The sequence below is a fragment of the Nerophis ophidion genome, linkage group LG28, assembly GCF_033978795.1.
Source record: "Nerophis ophidion isolate RoL-2023_Sa linkage group LG28, RoL_Noph_v1.0, whole genome shotgun sequence".
Lineage (NCBI taxonomy): Eukaryota > Metazoa > Chordata > Actinopteri > Syngnathiformes > Syngnathidae > Nerophis > Nerophis ophidion.
The window spans coordinates 928068-941085 of NC_084638.1; the positions used below are offsets into that span (position 1 = coordinate 928068).

At 25.9% G+C, this 13018-nt stretch overlaps 1 protein-coding gene across 2 annotated transcripts in view; it reads right to left on the reverse strand.

The window, feature by feature from the left end:
* Positions 1–762: 762 nt before the first annotated feature.
* The window catches only part of LOC133544873 (NADH dehydrogenase [ubiquinone] 1 beta subcomplex subunit 3-like), a 14262-nt gene continuing 2006 nt past the window's right edge, over positions 763–13018 (reverse strand). Inside the window, exons 2-4 of one of the 2 annotated variants that reach the window (XM_061890093.1) lie at positions 10309–10435; positions 3115–3243; positions 763–1356 (exon numbers count right to left, since the gene is read on the reverse strand). In XM_061890093.1, coding sequence (XP_061746077.1) covers positions 1203–1356; positions 3115–3242 — 282 coding nt within the window. In that variant the 5' untranslated portion in view covers position 3243; positions 10309–10435 and the 3' untranslated portion in view covers positions 763–1202. The remainder of the gene's footprint in view (positions 1357–3114; positions 3244–10308; positions 10436–13018) is intronic. The other variant, XM_061890094.1, reaches the window with a different exon arrangement.

Below are 13018 nucleotides of genomic sequence, written 5' to 3' on the forward strand. Positions count from 1 at the left end.
CTTTGATCATAGTATAGTACTTTGATCATAGTATAGTACTTTGATCATATAGCACACTAAACTTTGATCATAGTATAGCACACCACACTTTGATATAGTACTTTGATCATAGTATAGCACACTACACTTTGATCATAGTATAGCACACTACACTTTGATCATAGTATAGCACACCACACTTTGATATAGTACTTTGATCATAGTATAGTACTTTGATCATAGTATAGTACTTTGATCATAGTATAGCACACTACACTTTGATCATAGTATAGCACACCACACTTTGATATAGTACTTTGATCATCTTTGATACTGCACTTTGATCATAGTATGTATATATATATACACGTGAATATATATATATATATATATATATATATATATATATACATGTACATATACACATATATACACATGTCTACATATATTTTGCCCCCCACAGAAGACCTTTCTTCTTCTTACCCCCCAGGCACAAAGAGACCATGATGAGACTCTCTGCGCTGCACAAAGATCGTCCTGTGGAGCCTCTGGACCTCTCAGTCTTCTGGACAGAGTTTGTGATGCGACACAAGGGTGCCGACCACCTTAAAGCTGCAGTCTCTGGCCTCACCTGGGTCCAGTACTTCTGTGTGGATGTGATGCTGCTGCTGGCTGCTGTACTGCTGCTCTGCACCTTCATCACACTCAGGTGTGTCACCTTCTGCTGGAGGACACTCGGCCGCAAGAGGAAACAAGACTAAAGTAAGCTGGCACACACAATCATTGAAAGTAAGAGGTTTAATGGGATTAGTGGTGGCCTCCCTTCTTTGGGGGGAAGAAGGTGTATTCCACAGCCAGATTAGTGGTGGCCTCCCTTCTTTGGGGGGAAGAAGGTGTATTCCACAGCCAGATTAGTGGTGGCCTCCCTTCTTTGGGGGGAAGAAGGTGTATTCCACAGCCAGATTAGTGGTGGCCTCCCTTCTTTGGGGGGAAGAAGGTGTATTCCACAGCCAGATTAGTGGTGGCCTCCCTTCTTTGGGGGGAAGAAGGTGTATTCCACAGCCAGATTAGTGGTGGCCTCTCTTCTTTGGGGGGAAGAAGGTGTATTCCACAGCCAGATTAGTGGTGGCCTCCCTTCTTTGGGGGGAAGAAGGTGTATTCCACAGCCAGATTAGTGGTGGCCTCTCTTCTTTGGGGGGAAGAAGGTGTATTCCACAGCCAGATTAGTGGTGGCCTCCCTTCTTTGGGGGGAAGAAGGTGTATTCCACAGCCAGAGCCACAGTGAAGGCAACAAAGCCCCACTTGAATCCTCTCAGCAGCACGTCAGAGAAAGTCACAGCTTGCTTAAAACCACCAGAGAACCTCCAGGCCTCGTTGCTACGGAGACAAACATGGACAAGTGGATCAAAGATGATGGAAACCATCACTGGTACAAACTATGTTTTTTCCCCTAGGCTTTGACCACCACAAGACAAGCAGTAGAAAATGGATGGACAAGCAGATACATTGAAAAGGTAAGTTATTGTTTGGGCCACGGCGCCATCTTTTGGACTAGTTTGCTTACTGCAGGTGCTGCTGGGTAAATGTCTACACTGTAGAAGTTATGTAATCACTCCTGCCACCAATTAACTTGTACAATATAACTACAACTACTCACGCTTATTACATGTCTGGAGGAGAGTTTTAACACATATTACAGTCCTAGTCAAAAGTGTACACACACTTGTAAAAGAACATCATGGCTGGCTTCAGTTTCCAATCGTTTCTTATTTTTTTGTGATAGAGTGATTGGTCACAAAAAACATTCATGAAGTTTGCTTCTTTTATGAGTTTATTATGTCTCTATTGAAAATGTGACTTGTTCAAAAGTATACATACAGCAATGTTAATATTTGCTTACAGGTTTCACTGCAATAACACACTTCTGGTAACATCCACAAGCTTCTGCTTGAATTTTGGACCACTCCTCTTGACAACATTGGCGCAGTTCAACTTGTTTCTTCAGCATTGTCCACACGTTTATGTCAGGACTTTGAGTAAGGCCATTCTAAAACCTTCATTCTAGCCATTCCTTTACCACTTTTGAGGTGTGTTTGGTGGTCATTGTCCTGTTGGAACACCCAACTGTGCCCAAAACATGAGGAGTTTAGCTTGTCCTGAAGAATTTGGAGGTAATTCTCCTTTTTCTTTCTCTGTAAAGCACCAGTTCAATTAGCAGCATAATACTACCACCACCATGCTTGACGTTAGGCATGCTGTTCTTGGGATTAAAGGCCTCACCTTCTCTCCTAAAAAACATATTGCTGGGTGTTGTGGCCAAACAGCTCCATTTTTCTTTCAGAACTTTCCTCTAGAAGGTTTTATCTTTTTCCATGTGATTTCACAAATGGAGCTGTTTGGCCACAACAACCAGCAATATGTTTTTTAGGAGAGAAGGTGAGGCCTTTAATCCCAGGAACAGCATGCCTACTGCCAAGCATGGTGGTGGTAGTATTATGCTCTGGGCCTGTTTTGCTGCTAATTGAACTGGTGCTTTACAGAGAATGAAAAAAGGAGAATTACCTCCAAATTCTTCAGGACAAGCTAAACTCCTCATGTTTTGGGCACAGTTGGGTGTTCCAACAGGACAATGACCACCAAACACACCTCAAAAGTGGTAAAGGAATGGCTAGAATGAAGGTTTTAGAATGGCCTTACCAAAGTACTGACTTAAACGTGTGGACAATGCTGAAGAAACAAGTCGAACTGCACCAATTTTGTCAAGCAGAAGCTTGTGGATGTTACCAGAAGTGTCTTATTGCAGTGAAACTTGTAAGCAAATATTAACATTGCTGTATGTATACTTTTGACTAAGTCACATTTTCAATAGATAGAGACATATTAAATTCATAAAAGAAGCAAACCTCATGAATGTTTGTTGTGACCAACAAGTATGTGCTCCAATCACAAATATAAGAAACATAAGCCAGCCATGATGTTCTTTTACAAGTGTATGTACACTTTTGACTAGGACTGTAATATGTGTTAAAACTCTCCTCCAGACATGAGTAGTTGTAGTTATATTGTACAAGTTAATTGGTGGCAGGACAGTATATATTTCCTCAAAAGTGGTGTGTGTGAAGTTGAAATGCTCACCGCCCCCAGGGGTCCTTGAGGCCCCTGGCTGCCAACCTCTTCTGTGTGAACTCCAGAGGTGTGCCCTCCACCTTCCACTGCCGCCAGTCAGGCAAAGTCATCTTGCTGTGGCCGTGGTCGCCGCCCATGCTGCCAACACACAAACACATCATCATTGTATCTGGATTGGAGCAGGAATGTAATATCTACATCATTGTATCTGGGCAACATCAAGAAAACATTAAAAATATGTTTCAAAAAAGACAAATAAAGCCTGACTCGTTTGTTCTTTTGGTCAATGTCTCTATATTTTGGTTGTAACTTTTGAGTACGACAGGAAGACACAATACAGAACCCAGCAGGGGCGGGAAGAACTGTAAGGGGGAACAGTCCAGAAAGGAGAGAACTATCAAAGCAGCAAACTCCATATTTTAGTCAAGTGTCTACTAGACGGCTTTATTCAAAATCATTTAGTACGTGAGTGAGTGAACTTTGGTTAAGTACATTTTATTTATTTATATTATTTCTTAGTAGATTGCACCGTTCAGCACATTTTATTTATATTCTAATTGATTATTATTTATCAGTACATTTTATTTATAATATATAATTATTTATTATTAGATTGCACAGTACAGTATATATTGTTTTTTTATATTATAATTTATTATTGTTTATTAGATTGCGATGTACAGAACATTTATTTATTGCACAGTACATATTTAATTATATTATACACATCTATTTATATGATCATTTGTTATTTAATAGTACATGGCACAGTACAGTACTTATTTATTTTAATGTTTTATTATTAATTAGTAGATTGCACAGTACAGTACATGTTATTTATTTATAATTTATTATTATTTATTAGTAGATTGCACAGTACAGTACGTCTCATTTATTTATATTATAATTTATTAGTAAATTACAAAGTACAGTACATATAATTTACTTATTTTATAATTATAGATAGATTGCACAGTACAGTACATATTTATTTATATTATAAATTATTTCTTAGTAGATTGCACAGTTCAGTACATATTTATTTATTTATTATTATTTGTTAATAGATTGCACAGTAAAGTATATATTTATTTATATTATAATTTATTATTTATTGGTAGATTGCACAGTACAGTACATATTTATTTATATCATAATTTATTATTATTTATTTGTATTTTGCAGTACAGTACATGTTATCTATTTATATCATAATTTATTATTATTTATTAGTAGATTGCACAGTACAGTACATATTTATATCATAATTTATGATTATTTATTGGTAGATTGCACAGTAAAGTACATATTTATTTATATTATAATTTATTATGTATTAGTGGATAGTACAGTGCATATCATTTATTTATATTATAGTTCATTATTATTAGTAGATTGCACAGTAAAGTACATATCACTTATTTGTATTATGATTTATTATTATTTATTAGTAGATTGCAAAGTACAGTACATATCATTTATTTATTTGATAATTATTGATAGATTGCACAGTACAGTACATATTTATTTATATTATAATTTATTATTATGTATTGGTACGGTACAGTACATATTTATTTATATTATAAATTATTTCTTAGTAGATTGCACAGTTCAGTACATATTTATTTATTTATTATTATTTGTTAATAGATTGCACAGTACAGTACATATTTATTTATTATTATTTGTTAATAGATTGCACAGTACAGTACATACTTATTTATATTATAATTTATTATTTATTAGTAGATTGCAAAATACAGTACATATTTATTTATATTATAATTTATTATTATTTATTAGGAGATTGCAGTGCAGTACAGTACATGTTATCTATTTATATTATTTATTAGTAGATTGCACAATACAGTACATATTTATTTATATTATAATTTATTATTATTTATTAGTAGATTGCACAGTACAGTACATATTTATTTATATTATAATTTATATATTGTTATTTCTTGGTTAGATTGCACAGTATAGAACATAATATATATTTATATTATAATGTATTATTATTTATTAGTAGATTGCACAGTACAGTACATATTTATTTATATTATAATTTAATATTATGTATTAGTACATTGCACAATTCAGTACTGATTATTTATTTATATGATAATTTATTATTAGTAGATTGCACTGTACAGTACATATTTCTTTATATAACATTTTATTATTATTTATTAGTAGATTGTACAGTACATATTTATTAATAATATATTATTTATCAGTAGATTGCACAGTACAGTACATATTTATTTATATTATACATATATTTATTCATATTATAATGTATTATTATTTATTAGTAGATTGCACAGTACAGTACATATTTATTTATATTATAATTTATTATTATGTATTGGTACGGTACAGTACATATTTATTTATATTATAAATTATTTCTTAGTAGATTGCACAGTTCAGTACATATTTATTTATTATTATTATTTGTTAATAGATTGCACAGTACAGTACATACTTATTTATATTATAATTTATTATTTATTAGTAAATTGCACAGTACAGTACATATCATTTATTTTATAATGATTTATTAGTATATTGCACAATACAGTACATATTTATTTATATTATAATTTATTATTATTTATTAGGAGATTGCAGTGCAGTACAGTACATGTTATCTATTTATATTATTATTTATTAGTAGATTGCACAGTACAGTACATATTTATTTATATTATAATTTATTATGTATTAGTGGATATTACAGTGCATATCATTTATTTATATTATAGTTTATTATTTATTAGTAGATTGCACAGTACAATACATATCATTTATTTATATTATAAATTATTTTTATTTACTAGTAGATTGCAAAGTACAGTATATATCATTTATTTATTTTATAATTATTAATAGATTGCACAGTACAGTACATATTTATCTATATTACAATTTATTATTATTTATTAGTAGATTACACAGTACAGTACATATTTATATTATAGTATATTATGTATTCGTACGGTACAGTACATATTTATTTATATTATAAATTATTATTTATTAGTAGATTGAACAGTTCAGTACATATTTATTTATATTATAATTTATTATTATTTATTAGTAGATTGCATAGTACAGTACATATCCTTTATTAATATTATAATGTATTATTATTTATTAGTAGATTGCACAGTACAGTACATATTTATTTATATTATAATTTATTTATTAGTATATTCATTTATTTATATTATAATTCATTAGTTGATTGCACAGTACAGCACATATCATTTATTCATATTATAATACATTATTTATTAGTAGTATGCACGGTTCAGTGCATATAATTCATTTATATTATAATTTATTATTATTTATTAATAGATTGCACAGTACAGTACATATTTATTTATTTTATAATTATTTATTAGTAGATTGCACAGTACAGTACATATTTATTTATATTATAATTTATTGTTATTTCTTGGTTAGATTGCACAGTATAGAACATAATATATATTTATATTATAATTTATTATTATTTATTAGTAGATTGCACAGTACAGTACATATTTATTTATATAATAATTTAATATTATGTATTAGTACATTGCACAATTCAGTACTGATTATTTATTTATATGATAATTTATTATTAGTAGATTGCACTGTACAGTACATATTTCTTTATATAACATTTTATTATTATTTATTAGTAGATTGTACAGTACATATTTATTAATAATATATTATTTATCAGTAGATTGCACAGTACAGTACATATTTATTTATATTATACATATATTTATTCATATTATAATTTATTATTATTTATTCGTAGATTGCACAGTACAGTACATATTTATTTATATTATACATATATTTATTCATATTATAATTTATTATTATTTATTAGTAGATTGCACAGTACAGTACATATAATTTATTTCAATTTATTATTATTTATTAGTAGATTGCACAGTACAGTACATATCATTTATTTATATTATAATTTATTACTAGATTGCACAGTTGAGTACATATTTATTTATATTACAATGTATTATTATTTATTAATTGATTGCACAGTACAGTACATATTTACTCATATTATAATTTACTATTATTTATTAGTAGATTGCAGTACAGTACATGTTATTTATTTATATCTTAATTTATTATTATTTATTAGTAGATTGCACAGTACAGTACATATATATTTATATTATAATTATTGGTAGATTGCACAGTACAGTACATATTTATTCATATTTATTAATATTTTATTTTTGTATTATGTATTAGTAAATAGTACAGTGCATATCATTTATTTATATTATAGTTTATTATTATTTATTAGTAGATTGCACAGTTCAGTGCATATCATTTATTTATATTATAATTTATTATTATTTATTAGTCGATTGCACAGTACAGTAGATATTTATTTATATTATAATGTATTATTATTAGTAGATTGCAAAGTACAGTACATATCATTTATTTTATAATTATTAATAGATTGCACAGTACAGTACATATTTATTTATATTACAATTTATTAGTAGATTGCACAGTACAGTACATATTTATCTATATTATAAATTATTATTTATTAGTAGATTGCACAGTACAGTAAATATTTATATTACAATGTATTATTTATTAATTGATTGCACAGACAGTACATATTTATTTATATTATAATTTATTATTATTTATTAGTAGGTTGCAGTACAGTATGTGTTATTTATTCATATCATAATTTATTATTATTTATTAGTAGATTGCACAGTACAGTACATATATATTTATATTATAATTTATAATTATTTATTGGTAGATTTCACAGTACAGTACATATTTATTTATTTTATAATTTATTATGTATTAGTAGATAGTACAGTACATATTTATTTATTTTATAATTATTAATAGATTGCACAATACATATCATTTATTTATATTATAATATATTATTTATTAGTAGATTGTAAAGTACAGTATATATCATTTATTTTATAAGTAATAGATTGCACAGTACAGTACATGTTTATTTATACTACAATATATTATTATTTATTAGTACGGTACAGTACATCTTTATTTATATTATAAATTATTATTTATTAGTGGATTGCACAGTACAGTACATATTTATTTATATTGTAATTTATTATTATTTATTAGTAGATTGCACAGTTCAGTACATATTTATCTACATTATGAATTATTATTTATTAGATTGCACAGTACAGTAAATATTTATTTATATCACAATGTATTATTTATTAGTAGATTGCACAGACAGTACATATTTATTTATATTATAATTTATTATTATTTATTAGTGGATTGCAGTACAGTACGTGTTATTTATTCATATCATAATTTATTAGTATTTATTAGTAGATTGCACAGTACAGTACATATATATTTATATTATAATTTATAATTATTTATTGGTAGATTTCACAGTACAGTACATATTTATTTATTTTATAATTTATTATGTATTAGTAGATAGTACAGTACATATTTATTTATTTTATAATTATTAATAGATTGCACAGTACATATCATTTATTTATATTATAATATATTATTTATTAGTAGATTGCAAAGTACAGTATATATCATTTATTTTATAATTAATAGATAGCACAGTACAGTACATGTTTATTTATACTACAATATATTATTATTTATTAGTAGATTGCACAGTTCAGTACATATTTATTTATATTATAATGTATTATTTATTAGTAGATTCATTTATTTATATTATAATTTATTAGTAGATTGCACAGTACATGCACAGTACAGTACATATCATTTATTAATATGATAATTTATTATTATTTATTAGTAGATTGCACAGAACAGTACATATTTATTTATATTACATTTTTTTATTTATTAGTAAATTGCTCAGTACAGTACATATTTATTTATATTGTAATTTATTACTATTTATTAGTAGATTGCACGGTAGAGTACATATTATTTATTTATATTATAATTTATTATTTATTAGTAGATTGCACAGTACAGTACATATATTTTATTTATGTTATAATTTATTATTATTTATTGGTACATTGCACAGTACATATATAATTATATAATAATTTATTAGTAGCAGTAGAGTCATTTATTTATATTATAATTTATTAGTACATTGCACAGTACAGTACATATTTATTTATATAATAATTTATTATTATTTATTAGTAGATTCATTTATTTATATTATATTTTTTTATCATTTAATAGTAGATTGCACAGTACAGTACATATTTATTCATATTATAATTTGATATTATGTATTAGTAGATTGACAATACAGTACAGATTATTTATTTATATGATAACTTATTATTAGTAGATTGCACTGTACAGTACATATTTATTTATATATTTTACTATTATTTATAAGTAGATTGCACAGTACAGTACATATTTTTTATATTATGATTTATTATTATTTATTAGTAGAGTGCACAATAGATTACACATTTATTTATATTATAATTTATTATTATTTATTAGTAAATTGCACAGTACAGTACATATTCCGTACAATTGACCACTAAATGCTAACACCCCAATATATTTTTCAACTTGTTTAAGTCGGGGTCCCTCTAATCAATTCATGATAAAAGAGTAAAAAGATAAAAAGTTAAAGCCCAAATTAACGACATTTTTTTAGTTCTTAATTAAATTCAGTGAAAAATACAAAACAATTGTGTCGCATAATAAAATAAATAAAAATGTTTTCTCATTCTTGGGTGGACAAGCTTGTCAAAATGATGGGAGTTATTTATATGTGAAAAATAATTTTATGTAGACGCCACTTATTAAATGAATGGTATTCTTTAGAATTGAAGCCCTCAGTTCGAACATAATTCTACTTTAGACACACAAAAATTGATTTTTTTCTCATTTTTTATCCGTCTTTGTACAGTATGACTAATATTATGTCTTAACTTAAACATCATAAAACGATAAAATGTGATGAAACGTCGACTTTAATAAACAATTGTGTCAGATTAGCTCAGCATGCTGGCTACGTACGTGACGATATTCCTTAGCAACTATTTTTAGGGGTTACGAAAGGAAATTTTGTCACAATTACCTTGCGGCGTGACAATAATACTTGGGTGTTAGTAAAACTGTTGGAATGTAATCATGAAAAAGGACAAACAGTACCTTAGTCTTGTGTGGTGACCTCTACACGCTTGTGTGGTGACCTCTACACGCTTGTGTGGTGACCTCTACACGCTTGTGTGGTGACCTCTACACGGTGGTTGCGACGCTTTGCCTTGCTGCCATAAAACTGAAAAGAAGAAGACGTACGGCAGGTCATTTGGGACAAAACTCACGCTGTAAAGTGCAATGTCAATGTATTACTGTACATTTATTAAATTGTTGTAACACATTTTTAATTCACACACTGTATTAACAAATTTAGTTTTCCTTTTAAAAATAATTTCAGATACTGTTGGGTCCAGAATAAAGAAAACCGACGCTCTTTTCAACCTTTTAACAACACAATCTCCGTTTATCAGTCAGACACAACAACACTTCATTTTTTTATATACAATATTTATTTGAGTTTGCAGTTTGCACAGTTCAGTACATATTATTTATTTATATTATAATGTATTATTATTTATTAGTAGAATGCTCAGTACAGTACATGTCATTTATTTAGATTATAATTTATTATTTATTAGTAGATTGCACAGTACAATACATATTTATTTATACTATAATGTATTAATATTTTTTAGTAGATTGCACAGATCAGTACATATTATTTGTTTATATTATAATTTATTATTATTTATTAGTAGAATGCTCAGTACAGTACAATTCATTTATTTATATTATAATTTATTAGTAGATTGCACAGTACAGTACATATTTATATAATACGTATTTATTTATATTATAATGTACTATTATTTATTAGTAGATTGCACAGTACAGTACATATTTATTTACATTATAATTTATTATTATTTATTAGTAGATTGCACAGTACAGTACATGTCATTTATTTATATTATAATTTATTATTATTTATTAGTAGATTGCACAGTTCAGTACATATTATTTATTAATATCATTCATTATTATTTATTAGTAGATTGCACAGTACAATACATATTATTTATTTATATTATAATGTATTAATATTTTTAGTGGATTGCACAGTTCAGTACATATTAATTATTAATATATTATTTTGTATTATTATTTATTAATAGATTGCACAGTTCAGTATATATTATTTATTAATATCATTCATTATTATTTATTAGTAGATTGCACAGTACAATACATATTATTTATTTATATTATAATTTATTATTATTTATCAGTAGATTACACAGTTCAGTACATATTATTTATTTATATTATAATTTATTATTATTTATTAGTAGATTGCACAGTTCAGTATATATTATTTATTAATATCATTCATTATTATTTATTAGTAGATTGCACAGTACAATACATATTATTTATTTATATTATAATGTATTAATATTTTTAGTGGATTGCACAGTTCAGTACATATTAATTATTAATATTATAATTTATTATTTATTAGTAGAATGCTCAGTACAGTACATGTCATTTATTTATACTATAATTTATTATTAGTAGATAGCACAGTACAGTACATATTTATTCATATTATAATTTATTAGTAGATTGCACAGTACAGTAAATATTTATTTATATAATACGTATTTATTTGTATTATAATTTATTATTTATTAGTAGATTGCACAGTACAGTACATACATTTTATATACAATTTATTATCATTTATTAGTAGATTGCACAGTGCAGTACATATTTATTTATATTATGATTTATTATTATTTATTAGTAGATTGCACAGTACAATACATATTTATTTATATTATAATGTATTAATATTTTTTAGTAGATTGCACAGTTCAGTACATATTTATTAATATTATAATTTATTATTATTTATTAGTAGAATGCTCAGTACAGTACATGTCATTTATTTATATTCTAATTTATTATCTATTAGTAGATTGCACAGTACAGTACATATTTATTCATATTATAATTTATTATTATTTATTAGTAGATTACACAGTTCAGTACATATTATTTATTTATATTATAATTTATTATTATTTATTAGTAGATTGCACAGTTCAGTATATATTATTTATTAATATAATTCATTATTATTTATTAGTAGATTGCACAGTACAATACATATTATTTATTTATATTATAATGTATTAATATTTTTAGTGGATTGCACAGTTCAGTACATATTAATTATTAATATTATAATTTATTATTTATTAGTAGAATGCTCAGTACAGTACATGTCATTTATTTATACTATAATGTATTATTTATTAGTAGATTGCACAGTACAGTACATATTTATTCATATTATAATGTATTATTATTTATTAGTAGATTGCACAGTACAGTACATATTTATTTATATAATACGTATTTATTTATATTATAATTTATTATTTATTAGTAGATTGCACAGTACAGTACATATTTATTTATATTATGATTTATTATTATATTGCACAGTACAGTACATGTAATTTATTTATATTATAATGTATTATTTATTAGTAGATTGCACAGTTAAGTACATATTATTTATTAATATTATTATTTATTAGTAGATTGCACAGTACAGTACATATTTATTTATATAATACGTATTTATTTATATTATAATTTATTATTTATTAGTAGATTGCACAGTACAGTACATATTTTTTATATACAATTTATTATTATTTATTAGTAGATTGCACAGTGCAGTACATATTTATTTATATTATGATTTATTATTATTTATTAGTAGATTGCACAGTACAGTACATGTAAT